This window comes from Podarcis melisellensis, assembly GCF_964234715.1.
Source record: "Podarcis melisellensis genome assembly, chromosome: 2".
NCBI lineage: Eukaryota > Metazoa > Chordata > Lepidosauria > Squamata > Lacertidae > Podarcis > Podarcis melisellensis.
This window is the reverse complement of record NC_138529.1, coordinates 5,411,439-5,428,073: the sequence shown is the minus strand read 5'-3', so window position 1 is coordinate 5,428,073 and position 16,635 is coordinate 5,411,439. Positions and strand designations below refer to the sequence as shown.

The following is a 16,635-nucleotide window of genomic DNA, read 5'->3' as shown; positions in this document are numbered from 1 at the left end:
GCAAGCCGACAGTACAGAATGCAAAAAAAGAATTTGAGGAGCAAATCACTAAATGACAACAAATGCAATTAGAAGTGGGAACTTGGCCAGGGAGGTGGTTGGATCTTTGGACAACAAGGGAGTAAGAGAGTGCTAAAGTAACTGAATGAATTCTTGTACCTGTCTTCACAGTGGAAGATGTAGGACAAGTCTCTGTGCCTGAACTAACTTTCTGTCTAACTCATTATAGGAATCATGTTAAGTGTGCAAATAAACTAAACTTCCTGTTAACTTGTTCATTCAACTTTTCCTGATCTGACTGAGCCCTTCTGCCCAAGTACTCCATACAGCACTGGGCAAAACCGTGTGTATAGAGGAATGTCACAGTAGTTAACCACGATTCCATCTGTGTTAGCAGGAAGCCAGTCAAGCTGTGAGACAGATATAGGCTGGTGTACCTGATATTCATTTACATTATTAGATTTTTTAGCTGCCCTTTACCATAAGGCCCCAGGTGTGTAACAGTATATAATATAAAACAATCACAACCACAAAACAAGAAAAGTTTAAAAACAGTTCCATTCCATACAGTTCTTTTTTTCTAGAAAAATAGGTGCTGCTACTCACCATGAAGTTGTTCCCGTAAGTGCTACACTTTTTAGCAACAAGGGGGGGGCAGTACTGCGTACCCTTGAGTACCCCCTGAGGAAAAAAGCACTGTTTCCATATATAAAAACCATTGCCAACATTTAAAACTATTCCACATGTTAAAGAATTAAAATAGTTCTCATACAGATGCAGACTGATACTTAGCCAAAAATACAGAATACGGATTCTGCTGGTGTATCATCCATCCTGCTGCCCAGTAGCCTCCCTGAACTGGCAGATGCAGATTCTGGTGTGGTTTTGTAGAACCCTAGTATGCTGGTTATGAAGGACTTCAGTGTCCATATGGAAGCAGTCCTGTTGGAAATCAGTTTAGGACTTCATGGCTGCCATGACAATCAGGGGGTTGTCTTAAGTCATCAGTAGTCCAACACAGAGCGTGGGCCATATATTTAGTCTGATTGTTCTTGTTGTTGTTTTGGTTATGGAATGGGTTGGGAGTGATTCAGTGGTGATCAGAGGGTGTCTTATCACCTTGTTATTGATAGATCACTCCCTTGTGAAGTTTAAGCGACTGGTTCCCTGCAGGGGTGGGGGAGATTTACACAAAGTTTAAAATTAGAGGGAGAAGGGCTCTGTTGTGACTGGCAAAGACAGGGCTTTCTCCGTGGCAGCACCTCATCTCTGGGACTCCCTCCTGGGGGGATTAGGCAGTCCCCTTTCCTGGCCATGTTCAGGCAGAATTTAAAGGCATTTTTATTTGTGCAGTCCTTTGGAAGGGAGTACGGACATCCAAATACCATAGATGTTCAAATATTTGTTTGTTTGTTTGTTGATTTAATGTTGTTAGCTGCCCATGCCGTCTTTTCAGGAAAGAAGGGAGGGATATAAATTTAGTCACAGAATAAACAAATATAGCCTCAAAGCCAAATACATCATTTACTTTTGAAGTGCTTAGCATGGGGGTCCTTCTGGTTGAGCTGTATTCTCAGAGGTCTAGACATCTCTGATCACAAGCATCCCTTTCTGCTCTGCTTACATATACTGCTCTGTAACTCTGCAATGAACTAGCTTCCTTCTCTATTATCTATCCTGTTCTTCTGAAATGTTCTACAATTTCCTTTATCTTCTCATGCCAGACAGCCAGCCATTGATGTTTTCTTCTTTCTGCTGGATTCACAGTGGCTTCTATTTTCTCCTTGTCTCATAATGAGAGACAGGTCCCATTTTTGTTTTGAGGCATTTTGAAAATGATGTGTGCCAGGAGCAGGATAGGTGTGCTACATTGGGGAACTTCCAAATAAATGTATCTCGGAAGGGAAGATCCCACATTTGCTGGGGCCTTAGGCTGCTTGCTCAATGGTTAATCTGGTCCAGGCCTGCTGTTTGAGAGATCCAGTTCGTCTGCTGTCTGATCAGAAAGAGATACCAAGTCCATTCAGATTATTTTCCCTGCCTGATCTGTATCTTAGGAGGTCAATGTGCCTTTTAGATCTCTGTTTCTGGGTAGGCTTTGAGCAGCTACGGTACAAACCATTCTACACATATGGCAGCCCACATTGCCAGGAGCTGCCTGTAAAACTCACCAGCCTCCATGCTAATTCATGTGATGGGTGGTATTCGCTGAGCTGGTCCTTCTCAGTGTAGCTACTTGTGCTTGTCTTGTCTGTTCTTCTAACACAAACAACACATTGATGCCTTGAATGTCCAGACATGCTGTACCTTTCTAGCTCTCAGTGGCGTTAACCGCTGTAATCTCTGCTGCAGGGGTAACCGGGATGGGCTCAGCCGGGCCTCGGGCAGCCGCCAGAGCAGCACCGAGAGCGATCTGAAGTCACTTGAGCCCAGGCCTTGGAGCAGCACAGACTCAGATGGCTCTACTCGCAATCTACGTCCTCCTGTCACCAAAGCTAGCAGCTTTAGCGGCATTTCCATTTTGACACGAGGAGACAGCATCGGTGGCATCGGCAAAGGAAGCAGTGCCAGCAGGACTATCAGGCCAGGTATCACTTCCCTCTTTACTTCCCCCATTCCGCTAGAATGAGAGAAAACCTTGTGGCTTGTGGTGAGTCCATTTTGGGCAATCCAGGATTAAAACTACCGGTAGTTGTCACCCAATAAAGAACTGGAGGTTGCTTTCTTGTTGTCAGTGGAGAGATGGACAGGGGCCTCCAGTTCATTCTTTGCTGCACTTGTGCTACTCTGCAACTATATAGACAGAAGACCTGAAAAACATCCTGTGAGAGAGGAGGATAGGGCTCAGTGAGGTATGTGGTCAGCTTGGAGTGGGGTAGCAAATGTGCTAGCAATGAAAACGGGAGGAAACAAGAGGAAACAAATTGGTAGCGAAGATTGTCCCATTCCAGAAATAAACCCAGATGACTGTGCAGATTTCTAAGCCCTGGGTGCATGCTAATCCTACCTGGTGAGTTCAGTCATCTTCATGTCATTGGGCTCAGTGACAAAACCATTGATTTCAACCAGGTTAGAATTACACCTGGATTTGACAACAAATTGCTTGTGATCCATGTATGATTGTTTCATGATTCCTCCCTTCTAGCCGCCATCCCAGGGATTGACCATAAATTAACTTTTGAGTCTGTCAGCAATATATACAGGAGGAAGAACTAATGCCACATGCTGACAGACTCAAAAGTTAATTTATGGTTTTAATGTTGTATGCTTTTGTTTTGTAAGCCACTTTGTGGCTTTGGTGAAAAGCAATATGTAAAAAGATCCTATAGGCAAAGTTGCAAAGGCAAGGCCAATGAAGTGCAATTCTAGTTTTAGTTCTCATGTTTCCTAGCTTGATTGTTCCTCTGCATAATGATGTATTTTTTATTTAACTGACTGCAGAAATGAGTCTCCTTTTTATGAAGGCAGCCAAAACACTTTGGAGTTTAATTAAATGATAATTGCACCTTATTGACCCTGCCTCTTGCGTTCTTTCTTATTTTCAGAACTTAGGAAGACTGAGAAATGTAATAATTTTGATATGGGCCAGAATGATAAAACTAAAAGCTTCAAGACCATTTGCTTTCCCCTTCCAGCCATTCATCACCATCCCATCTAAGTTTGTTGCTAGTTGTAATTTCCTCATAGTTCCCCACATGTGCTTTTAAAATTTCACTTTATTGATTTCTATGCTGCATTCTCTCTTAACCAAAGTGACAGTCAAAGCAGCAGTTTTCTTTCTCTAAAGAGTTGGCACTGCTGTTGTGGCCTCTATCCCTCTTCACCCTGAGTTCTTGAATTGCCCATAAACCGTTCGGTTTTATATACTGGCTGCAAAGCCAATCCACAAAAATAAGAAAGAGGAAAAGCCCTTTGGTTTTAATGGAGTGTAGAATGAATGTGCACCCCAGCAGCAGTCAGCAGGGTGCCACAGGGAGGGCAGCATTGCTTGCCTAGCTTTCCATTGCTGAACATTGCTGCCCCTTACCAAAAGGTGAAGGATCAATTTGCTGGGAGCTTAGTGTGGTGCAAATGTGGCAGCAGAGCCAATCTGATGCTCCTGTCACTGTCCACTCCTTGCCCCCTCCCTCTCTCAGTAAGCGGCAGCAATGCTCTGTGATGCCTCACCAATTGCTGTTGTACACCCCTTGGCTTGATCTTGTATAGGATGTCTAGGTCACCTCTGTAAATGGATACTTACTACCAAGGAGCCTTCTGTTGCCTTTGAGATTTGGGAGGTCTGGTACTCCCGTTCAAGGCTTGATGGCACTGCAACCAGTTTGTTTTAGGGAAAGCACTTCTGTGGTTAGGTTGCCACTATGGCAAGTATATCTCTCCTTTGCCATTCATCGGTATTGGGATGCTGTAACTAATGGATTTTCAAATTCTGTACACTCAATGAGACAGATGCACACATGTTGATATGCAGATGAGTTGCATAATTTTTCCTCGCAGTGATGCTTTTCTACATAGAACAATTCATAGAACAGGTCGCAGTGTATACTCCTTTTTTACACAGCTGCTTTGTATGTGACAGTCACAGGGTGTGCATGTGTGTGCAGAAAGGCAGTAGCTTTAGAGAGTATTATTCTAGTACCTCTCAAGTGATGACATCAAGCCATGCTACAAGTCTCCTCAGTGTTGGTGAGTGCTAACTGGACACATGTGTTTTGCATGAGTCTGTCAAGGAGCTATGCCTTCCATAAGCAACTCATGTGAATAGTCCTGGTTCTTTTTCCATCAGTGGCAGTTGCACTCAACAAGAAAGACGGCCAAGGCTGTATTAGTAACTGTGGCCCTGCATAATTCTCCTGGGTTGGTGAGGAAATCAGTCTGCACCCTCAATTCTTAGGTTCTCCTGTTCTTTTAGTTAGTGCACATTTCAATAATAACTATAGATTGTTCCCATCTTGAGGCAACTCACAGGCCAATAAATCAAGAGAAATGCAAAAGTTATGTAGACCTTGGAAAAGAAAATTATTGACGAAATGAGCTGTTAGTCCCTTAATACTATAAATTGGGTGGGGGGAAAGTGATTTTGAAACTAGCATTTCCACACCATCATAATGGGGAAAACTAAGCAAAGGGAGATGGAGTGCACCTACTGAAAATGAAAGAGTAAGATTTACCATTTATATTGAAGACTGGTGTTTTGATGGATAGTGGTCAGGATGAGGCAATACAAGAACAACAAGAAGACTGTAGTAGAAGGTTTCCACCAGCAGTTTCCATCAGCTTTGCATGCAGAAGGTCCCAGGTTCAATCCCCCAACAAGTCAGAGTAGACCCAGGATAGATTCCTGTCTGAAGCCCTGGAGAGCTATTTCCACTCATTACAGATAAAGCAGAGCTAGATGAATCAATGATAGAAACTGGTTTCACTCTTCCTAGTGACGAACAACTGGATTTTCTGGAAAATTGAGTTTCATGACTTTTCTGTCTTGAAAAAATGCAACAAAATGGTGAGAGTTGCCCGTCCAAAATGTTGTATTTCCCTTCTAGGTTTTTGTGTCATTCATGAAACATATTAGCTGATTGAAGGCTTGACAGACATGGCTAAACATAGCACTCTTGAATTCTCTTTTTTATATATAATTTTATTTATAATTTTCATTTATTTACATTTCAACAATAGTTCAACAATAATTCTAACATTTCAAACTTCAGCTTCCTTCCCTCTTTCTGTGGTTCCTTAAATTTATTTTCATCATTCCCTGCATATTCCAAATTATCTTGACTTATTCTTTTATTCATCTCTTCTCATATATGTTTTTGAAGCTGCAAGCTATAACAATAATCCTGCCAATGTTTTAATCTGTTTATAGTTTGTAAATAATCAATAAACCATTTCCATTCCCTTATAAAAAGTTTGTTGTCCTGATTTCTTATTCTTCTGGTAAGTTTTGCCATTTCTGCATAATCCATTCTGTAGCCATTCTTCTCTCGTCAGGACTACTGCCTCTTTCCATTTGGGGGAAAATAACATTCCTGCAGCTGTAGCTGCATACATAAATTTCGGTACTGTTTAGGTAGTTTTGATCCTATAATTCCCAAGAGAAAATGCCACAAAATGGTGAGAGTTGCCTGTCCAAAACGTTGTATTTACCTTCAAAGTTTTTGTGTCATTCATGAAAAATATCAGCTGATTTAAGGCTTGACAGGAGTGGCTAAACATAGCACTATTGAATTCTCATTCATGCCCAGATCTGAATGTACCATCAATTGAACTGTGTTGTATTGAACTTCCTGTATTGCACCACTGACATTATCCAAGTGTTGTTGTTGTTTTTGATTGGTGGAATTTATTCCCTGCCAAACTCTTCAAAATTACTTGGTTCTACTTTTGTTTTCCCACCATTCCATATAATATGTGAGTACATTAACCCAGCCCACCCCATTCCCTCAGAATTCTTTGTTGGGAGGATAATTTCCTAAGTTAATTTGTTAAGTTGTCAAGATCTGAGTTTCCAAATAGCTTTAATTTTGTGTGTGAGTTTTGTCCAGGGAATAAAAAGAGGGAAGGATATGGAGGGGCCCCTGAGCCTTTTCCCCCACAGCCTCCCTTCCCCCTGCCATGGACCCTGCAGCCCCACTTCCCCAGCTACTGTAAATGTTGCTCCATCTCTCTGACTTCTGAGATGTCGTCAGATAATACGGATTATTATTTTTTATTAGCTGTATAATCCAGTGACTAAAGGAGAGGGAGAAAGCAGGCAGAAATTCTTAGGATGCTGAATTGATCACCTTGCAGTTAGCCAAAAAAATACAGCTCTCTGCTTATACATCTTAATTATATGAAAAACATATTGTTCTATTTTCCCAGTCAAGTCGGCATGGAGGGAATTGCAGTCTCCAGGCTCCCTTCTGTTACTCTGCAGCATCACCAAGTCATCTTCCTCTGCACAGAGGGTGGATGATGGCTTTACAGATGTACTAATTATTCTTCTTTTGCTCAGAAATTGGAATAATATCAATAAAGGGGTGGGTGTGGAACACAGCAGCATTATGTCTCCTCTCTCACTGTTGGGAATGATTCATATCCAGCCATCCATGTACTCACCCTGTTTACAAGTATCTTCCAGTTGAACTTCAGGGACAGGCACTGAAATGCCCGTATTTATTTCTCCTGCCTCTATCCATTGTTGCTTGCTCTCCGTGACAATTCTTCCCCCTCCTTTGCTATGACAGTGTATTTTGGTACAGTGGTACCTCACAAGACGAATGCCTCGCAAGATGGAAAACTTGCAAGAAGAAAGAGTTTTCCGTTTTTCGAGGTGCTTCGCCAGACGAATTTCCCTATGGGCTTGCTTCGCAAGAAGAAAGCCCATAGGGAAATCTCCGGGGACCTTTTTTAAAATGCTGGCGGTCGGGAGCAAAGACTTTCGCCCACTGCCGGCCTTCAGAAGAGGTCCCCCCCGCCTGCCTTCCCGGGACATCGGGACAGCGGAGGCTTCGCTGCCGTCCGCCAGCATTTTAAAATCGCCCGGGACAGCGGAGAAGTCTCCGCTGTCCCGAGAGCTTTTAAAATGCTGCCGGTCGGCAGCGAAGCCCTCCTGTCCCCGGAGCTTGCGGGGCGGGAGGTGGGGAGAAGGGCTTTTCTTCCCACCTTCCCACCGCCAGCCTTCTGAAGAAAAGCCCTTGTCCCCCCCCCCCCAGCCTTCAGAAGAGGTCGGGGGACAGACTGTCCCCGGACCTGGTCTGAAGGCGGTTTCCATAGGAACGCATTGATTGATTTTCAGTGCATTCCTATGGGAAACCGTGCTTCGCAAGACAAAAAACTTGCAAGAAGAAAAAACTCGCGGAACGAATTAGTTTCGTCTTGCGAGGTACCACTGTATAAGTGAAACTGGACAAAGATCTGGTTATTCAGGGGTTTTGTTTAGGTGGTTTTGTTGGTTTTTGTTGTTGCTGTTATTGATCGGGTTTTTTTTGTATATTTATATCTTATGATTTATGTGGAATTTGTTTAAGATTTCTTGTGTACTTCTTGATGTGTTTTATTTATTGCTTGTGACTACTTTTATAATTATGTAAATCTTTTCATATTGTAAGATGCCTTCAGCATGGCTTCAATTACGGAAAGGCAGCATACAGATAAAATGATGGTGGTGTTGATGATTACAAAGGATATCTCTTGAGGTCAAAGTGCTAGATATCTGGCCTTGGGAGAGAAGCAGGCGGGGGGGGGGGGAATCAAGTCGCATCTGAATAGTGCCATTTTCAGGTCACTTCATTTTTATTTTATTTTTTCTTGTCATTACTCTTGTCTCTCATTTGTTCCAATGCCCTTTCCCCTCCCCTGCACACCTGCAGTACATGCAGTACAAAGAGCAGCAGCAGATGAATAAAACATGCAGTATGTTGCTGTAAGATTGCTCATAAGTAAGAGCATTGGTTTGTCTTCCTTGGTGGTAAATCCAAATAGAGGAGAGAAAATATGATAGCCATCTTCAAGTATCTAAAGTGCTGTCACATGGAAGGTGGAGCAAGCTTGTTTTCTCCTGCTCCAGAAGGTAGGACTCAGACAAATGGCTTCAAGTTACAAGAAAGGAGATTCTGATTAACCATCAGGAAGAATTTCCTGATAGTAAGAGCTGTTTGAAAAGGAACAGTCTCCCTCGGGAGGCTGTGGGCTCTCCTTCCTTGGAAGTTTTTAAGCAGAAGTTGGATGGCCACCTGCCATGGATGCTTTAGTTGAGATTCCTGCATTGCAGGGGGCTGGACTCTCAAGGTCCCTTCCAACTCTCCTTTTGTGATTCTACAGTGGTGCCTCGCTAGACGAAAAGAATCCGTTCCGCGATTCTCTTCGTCTAGCGGTTTTTTCGTCTTGCGAAGCAAGCCCATTGACAGCTTAGCGGATTAGTGCTAGAGCTGTCAAGCGGCTTCCAGCGATCAGCTGTTAAGCGGCTTATCAGCGGAACAGCTGATAAGCGGCTTAGCGGCTTAGGAAAAGGGCAAAAAAAGCAAAAAAAAAAACCCCGCCGGGGGACGCAAGATTTTTTCGTCTTGTGAATCAACCCCATAGGGAAATTCGTTTTGCGAAGCGCCTCCAAAACGGAAAACCCTTTCGTCTAGCGGGTTTTTCGTCTTGCGAGGCGTTCGTCTTGCGGGGCACCACTGTAGTTGGGATGTATATGGGAAGGCTAAGGCTGCTTCAGACATAATGGTTTTAGAATATCTCTATTATACAAAACAATGTACATGTGACAAAATAATGTACAGAATACAGAACAGACACATATTGAGCATACATGCCACAATGAATCCCCAGCTAGCCATGATGCCCTGCAATTTGCATCCATGTAGGAAAACATGGATACATTTCCCCAATCTATTCTGTGAATTAGCTTCTAGCTATATAACAACTTCCTGAGACAAAACCCAGAAGTGAGGCCTTTATTGAGGACCTGAACCAGATGGCAGTTGCAGCAACTGTTCTTGGCATTCTCCAGGAGCTAAAGCGTGTACAGATAGACACTTAATGCAGCTACCCTTTCCAAGTTTGCCACAAAGCAGAGCAATTAACCAGTGTTCTTTATACTTCTAGTTTCCTTTTGTGCCACAAAAACTCTTCAGTGGGGTGGTCCAAAGGGACCTAGGAGAGATTAGTTCATTCAGTTATTTTCATGGCTGAGTCTGTAAAAATATGACCAGAACCCTTTGTATCCACCTGGAAGATGGAACTAACAAGTAAATCCTTTACCTCACAGAGGGTCTGTGGGAGTAAACACCAGCTAATGCCCGAAATTGCTCAGATGCAGCTGTGATGATTGTCCAGCTGCTACAGAGAAGGCGGATATATTTTGAAAGTCTGCCTGTAAGTGCAGGGAAGTTCAGGCTCCATTTGCCTAGCATATTAACTTATGAAAATCTGGTTACCTTGGAATTTTATATACATTTATTCATAACAGAAATGCACAGAGCAGCTCACAAGAACAGCAGAACCCAGACATCAGTGCACCAAAGTGAAATAGGCTAAGAGAAGTAGGGTGTTGTGCACCAAGGCTTCAACTGAGCCATGGCTCTGTACTGAATCTGTTGTAGAAATGCCTAGCCAGGCCAATGACAAAGGTGCCCCTGACCATGTGCGGAGTCATTTTTGTATACATCAATGATTTTCCGTCCTTACGGTGTTTCTTCTATCCAGGCTTGAAGCCTCACACCTCTCCTTTCAGAAGTAATGCACATTTTTTGTTAACATCTGTTGTGTGCATTTTGTTTCCTTGTGAAGGTCTGTCACTAAGTACCCCAGAAGCCTGCAGCCAAGTCTCCTCTGCTCAGCCTGGCCAAGGACTCTTGCCATGTGCTGCTCAGCAGCAACAGCAACCACTTCCACCCACACCCCAGCAACAGCCGTCGATGAGTAATCACATCATATCACAGGTGAGTCACTGTTCAATGTCACCAGGTTCTAGGGAATGTTTTCTTGTGGTTCCTTAGCCAGGAAGCAGAAACAGAAGAATGTGCCTGAGCATTCTTACTGCTGCTAGAAAAGGGTTGTTGTTGTTTTAATTATCTACACAAACTGTCCTTCTTTATCTCTCCCTTCCCATCCAGTCCCATCAAACTGATTCTGTCATGGTAGCAAAACCTGGCTTCCCACAACATGCAGTTTGGGGCGACATTGCTTCAGTAGGCCTAAATCAGGAATGGGGAAACTGTAGCCCTTGATGCATATGTTGGACTGCAGCTCCAACCATATCTGACAATTGGTCCTGCTGGCTGGGGCTGATCAGACTTGGAGAACCACCTGCTCCCCACCACTGGCATAGGTCCTAATGTGGCATTGCAGGGACGCAGTAGCATCAACTGCAAAAAGGGTGACTGTAAGGCAGAACTGCTTATATTCTGCACTTGCAAAGAAAAAAAGACCCTGAATTCTGCTCTAAGAACAGTGAAATAGACGTGTTAAGTTGCGGGTGAACATATCAGACGACACAGTGATTCTTCAAACAGCTCTTGTTTATTCAGAGGCCAGAACAGAACTGAACTGAAGGTCAGCCTGCTTATATAGAGCTCCAGTACACATAATTGTAACAACTTTCTAAAACTATCCAATCACTGAATCCAATCACTTTCGATGCCTTATTCGCATAACTATCTACAGTATCCCCCTGCTGGCCCAGGGTGAGAACTTCAGTACATAACAAGATGAATAATTCAAGCTGGTTCTGCTAGCAGTGAGGAAGGGAAAGGGAGGGATAATGAATCCTTGCTGTCCTCCACCCTGTGCACTAGAATTCACTCTGGTTTCCTGGATCTCACTAGCCATTGCCCATATTTATGTGTAATTTTGCAATCACTGCAAATTCCTCATTCCAAGGAAAGTTAGTCTTTTTCAGAATGCTTGAATACTTGAAAAAAAGAAGAAGAAGAATACCAGACACAATGTGTGGAATAGAATTATATCATTAGGACACATTCCTAATTAGAAATTAGGAATTTCTTAAACCGTTATGTGTGCGCATGCACGCACACATGCCTAGGTGTGAAGGTTACATCATACAGCAGGGGCAAGCTCTGTCCTGACCTCTTGCATTGGGCTGACATTGTTGGCCTTTTCCTGCTGTGAAAAGGGGTGAGGTGATCAGTGAGAATCAGCTCAGGATGTCTTCGGCTTGAAGAGATCTAATCAGCCATATTTATTTGGGCTACAATGTTCCCTAGCTTCAAAACAAAGCCTAAATTATAATTTGAACTTGCCTTGGAATCCTGGCTTGTTCCAAAGCTGGTTACCATAGTTTTCCAGTTCAGATGAGGCAGGACACTGGTTAAGTGAAGACAACCGTATTGCGTTCAAGTGTTCTGTGAAGGAGCAAAGGGGCTACACACTCGGGCAAAATGTCAATTCATATCTTGGCTGATTCCATTGAGATATAATCATTTGAAGCAGCTGATGTGTTATTCCCAACCACAAAGAGTGTCTCCCCCCCCCCCTCAGTTCTTCCCCAGCCTTATATTGTATACAACACCAATGTCTCACATCAAATGTAACTGATCTGTAGAAAAAACTCTACAACCTGAAAAAAGAGACGATGAGCGTACTTTTGTAAACCAAGAAAATATTTAATTAAAATTATTATTTTTTAAATCAAAAACAAAGAGCGTCTTGTGGGGAGATGCCCTAAAACGTCTGGTACTTGCCTCTCTTCTTTGGAAGAAACCAAAGAAAACTGGACAGAGGTTCATCCTAACAAAATGCTCACAGATGCGTGTTAAGGTGATTTGCATCTGGAAAGCCTGGAAGGTGTGTTTGTGGGGGCTTTGCAGTTCTGCATGTTCCACAACAGGTCTGCCCCTGCCTCAGCAGAACAATTTGAGACAGACACACGAGGCTCTGGCTGTCCTCTTCAGCGGTAGGTTTGCACCAAACTGCTCAGTCCTTAGGAATGTGGACATCTTCCTACTCAGTTCCTTCAGTCGCCACAGAGAGCAGCAGGATTGAAATATTTTCAGATCGTTCTTTTTTGTTTGCTGCTTGACGTGGCAGACCTTTTAATTTAGCTCAAATGGAGCATAAGGTATAGTTTTATTTAGTAATTTTACAGGAAGGATAGTAATTTGAAGCAGAAGAATTGTTGGTTAGACTCACCTTAGCAGGGCCATGAAGAGATGTGAAATTTTGTATGGGGGATTTTTTTCTGCTGCTTTGGCTACAGTCTGTGCACTCCTACTTGGGAGTAAGGCTGAATTTGTTGTAACTTACTTTTGAGTAGACCTATTTAAAATAGAATCATCTGGGCCATGAAACAGTATGTAGACCTCAGCATTGTTACGCAGAAAAAGAAGAAACATGCATTCACTGGGAAAGCTCAGAAAAATAACCCCTCCATAGCATAAGGGGTAGTGATAAATGAAGATATTCTGCTATATTTTACAAAGTTGTTGAGGCAGTTGATATTATTTCATCCTCATACCTAGCAACTGTCAAATTAGACATCCTTATTTGTTGGTTAGATTTTATGTCCTACTGCAGCCCCGTAAATAATATATACTTGACAATAATCAGAATCAATGTCTGAAGGGGGATTGTCTGATTACTGGAAAACCGAAACTAGCAATTTAGATAAATTGGCTTATCCAATTTTGGTTTAAGACCAGTGAATGGCTATGTTTGCATGTCACAGTATCCATAGTTTTGTACGATGTGAACAAGCCTATTCAGGCCTTGGGCTCACTCCTGTCTCCTCCAGTGTAGCATGGGTTCAATTTTTTTTTGCTCTAAACAAAATTTAATTAACCACAGTTATCTGAAGAAGTGTGCATGCAAATGATAGCTTATTCCAAGAACAAACTTAGTTGGTCTCTGCATCAGACCAACATGGCTACCTATATTATGCACAATCTGTCACTTCAGGCGAAACAACAAACTGTTGTTAAGCAAAAGTGGTCCATACTCCTCCCAGCTGTTCAGGAGGAGAATAGGGCATGTGGAGACTATGTGCACAAGGCTCATTTATGTCACTCTGAATTGTGGTTTACCATGATGTGCAAATATGTCCAGTGTGCTCCACTTGATGAATTGTGTATTTTCCAGATTTTGCCGCCTAGAAGAATAAAATACTTACTTTACATTATTTATGTGATCAGGACAAATATTTTCATCTTTTTTAAATCATATGCTATTTTTGTAAAACTTAAAGGTAAAGGGGAAAGGGACCCCTGACCATTAGGTCCAGTCGTGACCGACTCTGGGGTTGCACGCTCATCTCGCTTTATTGGCCGAGGGAGCCGGCGTACAGCTTCCAGGTCATGTGGCCAGCATGACTAAGCCACTTCTGGCGAACCAGAGCAGTGCACGGAAACGCCATTTACCTACCCACTGGAGTGGTACCTATTTATCTATTTGACCTTTGATGTGCTTTCGAACTGCTAGGTTTGCAGGATTTGTAAAACTTAGGAGGCAGCTAAAAGCAGAGTCCTGTTTCCTAATCATTACAGCCCTGCCAGTTGCAGGGCAGGTTTCTTTTAAGGCCGCAAGTGCCACTAGGCACCTGAATTGGAATGCATGTTGATGTCAGAGTTCTCAGAAATTGGTATTCGGCATCTTGCTATTCCTATTGCCTTTCCCCCTTGGCTGAAGTCTTCCAGAGCTTCTATTTCTTGGTTTTTCTTTTTCTCTAAAGCAGATGGAGAGCCAGCTCTGTAGCTGGTGGTATCTTTTCAGACCTCTTATGTCTTTATGTATAATGACTAACCTTGTTCTGCCTTTTCTCCCTCTGCCCTTGCCCTCTCCTTTCCTCTCCCCCCACCCCTGCTTCCTTATGCCTGTTTCTTCCTTTCCTTTCCTTTTCTACTCTTAGCCAGTCCCAGCTCTGCAGCCCTCTCCGCAGCCTGTTCAGTACTCTCCAAGCTCCTGCCCCCAAGTCCTCCTGCCAGTCTCTCCACCCCAGCAGTACAATATGGTATTAAAAACCCAACTTCTTAGATTTTCTTTCTTTCTTTCTTTCTTTCTTTCTTTCTTTCTTTCTTTCTTTCTTTCTTTCTTTCTTTCTCTCTCTCTCTCTCTCTCTCTCTCTCTCTCTCTCTTTCTCGCTCTCTCTCTTTGGCATAATAAAGAATGTGCTGCATTTCAGTGCTGATTTTGTTAGCTGCTTGTTCACTTTGGGTACATAATAAAAACATCACACACACACACACACACACACACACACACACACACACACACAAATACTACTACATAGGATGATGATGGGCTCTGCTTCAACAGGACAGAATTTCCATCTCTCAAGTGTGTTCATGGCTTTTTATTTATAATGCAACAAATGCACAATTGTTGCTCAATTTTTATATGGCTCCGAGATGTCTTTCCTAAAAGAAAGCTCCTGTTACAGTTTCCTATTGCTGAAAGAGCAATATTATTGTGGATGGGAAAATGAAGTGTCTTCCTCAGTCTGCAGGCCTGTTCCACTTCCAGGGAATGCAGTTGCATGAAAGTGTTCACTAATTAATTTTTGCCACCCAAATTACTTTTGTGAGAGACTAGCTGATGGTGAAACACATTGAACTAACAGGGCATGTGTACCAAAGGACATTTTCCTGGTTTTGTATGAGATGTGGCCGTAACAGCCACCAGAGGGCATGGCTGTAATGTGTTACAGTTGGATAAACTTGGTTTTGCCCACTGCTATATGATTCCTCAATTTGCACAGTGCTTTTTCTGATGATATTCCTGCACACAGGTCATCAAATCTGACTGATAAGGCAGTTGGCAAATGTGGGGTTAGAACATTTAGGTCAGTGGTTTTCAATCGGTGTGCCGTGGCTCCCTGGGGTGCCTTGAATGATGGTCAGGGATGCCACTGGCAACACTGGCCTCTGTCCCTCTTTCCTTCCCTCCCTCCTCTGATGCCCTGTCTCGTCTCTGCCTCCCAAAGTCTTGCACAGCTGTTTGTTGCAGCCCTGACTAGCGATTGGTGCCTCTGTGGCTGGCCAGGGTGTGCTGGTTGCCAGGAGCTGAGGCAGACTTGGAATAAGCTAGCAAGTGGGTGAGGGAGCCCAGCCAGCCAGTCCACCAGCCCTTGCTGTTGGGAATGGACAGACAAGTCCCAGGCCCCTGTGGGGCAGTGTGAGGAGACACCCCTCTTTGGGGTTGGGGGTAGCTCAGAGACCATGGGCAGCATCAACAGCTGCCCAAAGGACTCCCAAGGAGAGGGGAGAGGAGAGGAGACTGAGGGAATACTCCACAAGGGAGGATGCCCGAAAAAGGGTGAGAGGCTGCCAGCTCTGCAGGCAAGGGGTGACATAACTGGGCTCCTGAGCCCCACAGCAAGAATGTAGTTGGGATCCGTAGACTCAGAAGGGTTGAAAACCTCTGATTTAGCTGATCCAAACACTGTTGAGCTCTATAAGTCTTAAGCTGCATCCTATCTTACTTTCTCTGCATGCATGAATATTATGTAGGGGAAATGAGTTTGGCAAGATTTCCAGATTAGCCTGCAATCAGTAGAGTGGTAGCTGAGGTGGAGGAAGAGAAGTCTGCTATCCAGATTGTGTGGCGTTTGAGTTGTCTTTCTATGGTGTACCTTGTTCCCTCCTGTTTCTTTCCCACAGCACATTGATGATCTGGACTGCCTTTGGGGAGCTGATGCTCTGGCAGTTCTGCCTCTTGATCTTGAGTTAACCATTTAAATATTCAGCATTTAAAGTACATAATGAAGGGTTGGTTGGTTTATGTTCTGTGCACCTCTGCATAGTTCTCAACTTACAGATTTGAAAATAAGGTACCATCAGCCTCGAAAATAAGGGATCAGCAGCCAAAATAAGGGATTTTAGCCAGCCAGCTGAAATACGAAGTTAAAGGGACCAGATAATTTGGGAGAGCAGCGCCGGTTTTAGCCCTTCGTTTCCAGAGGTTGCTGCTCAAGACACCAGCTGATGAAACACTGCAATTAAATAACTACAAGTAGCAACCACTTTTCACGCAAAACGAAGTCCAAGCTACAAAGATGCTGCTGCAGTTCTGTATCTTTTCTCTCGTGCTCCATCTGCAGCTCTCAGTTCCATCAGGTGGGGCGGGAGGAAGGGGGGAGGAAATAGCGCCCGAAGTAAACCCGCAGATCAGACCATCTATGCTAGTCTACCACTACAAATCTGT

General features: G+C 43.5%; 1 protein-coding gene across 9 annotated transcripts in view; it reads left to right on the top strand.

Annotated features, from left to right (window-relative positions):
- Positions 1 to 16,635, top strand: part of R3HDM2 (R3H domain containing 2) — a gene marked incomplete at its 5' end in the record, with an annotated part of 66,211 nt that overhangs the window by 30,104 nt on the left and 19,472 nt on the right. For 5 of the 9 annotated variants that reach the window (XM_081900730.1, XM_081900729.1, XM_081900724.1 and 2 more), the window contains 2 exons: positions 2,353 to 2,588; positions 10,270 to 10,421. In XM_081900730.1, coding sequence (XP_081756856.1) covers positions 2,353 to 2,588; positions 10,270 to 10,421 — 388 coding nt within the window. Of the gene's footprint in view, positions 1 to 2,352; positions 2,589 to 10,269; positions 10,422 to 14,341; positions 14,444 to 16,635 lie in introns of all 9 variants that reach the window. The other 4 variants (XM_081900728.1, XM_081900727.1, XM_081900722.1 and 1 more) reach the window with 1 other exon arrangement.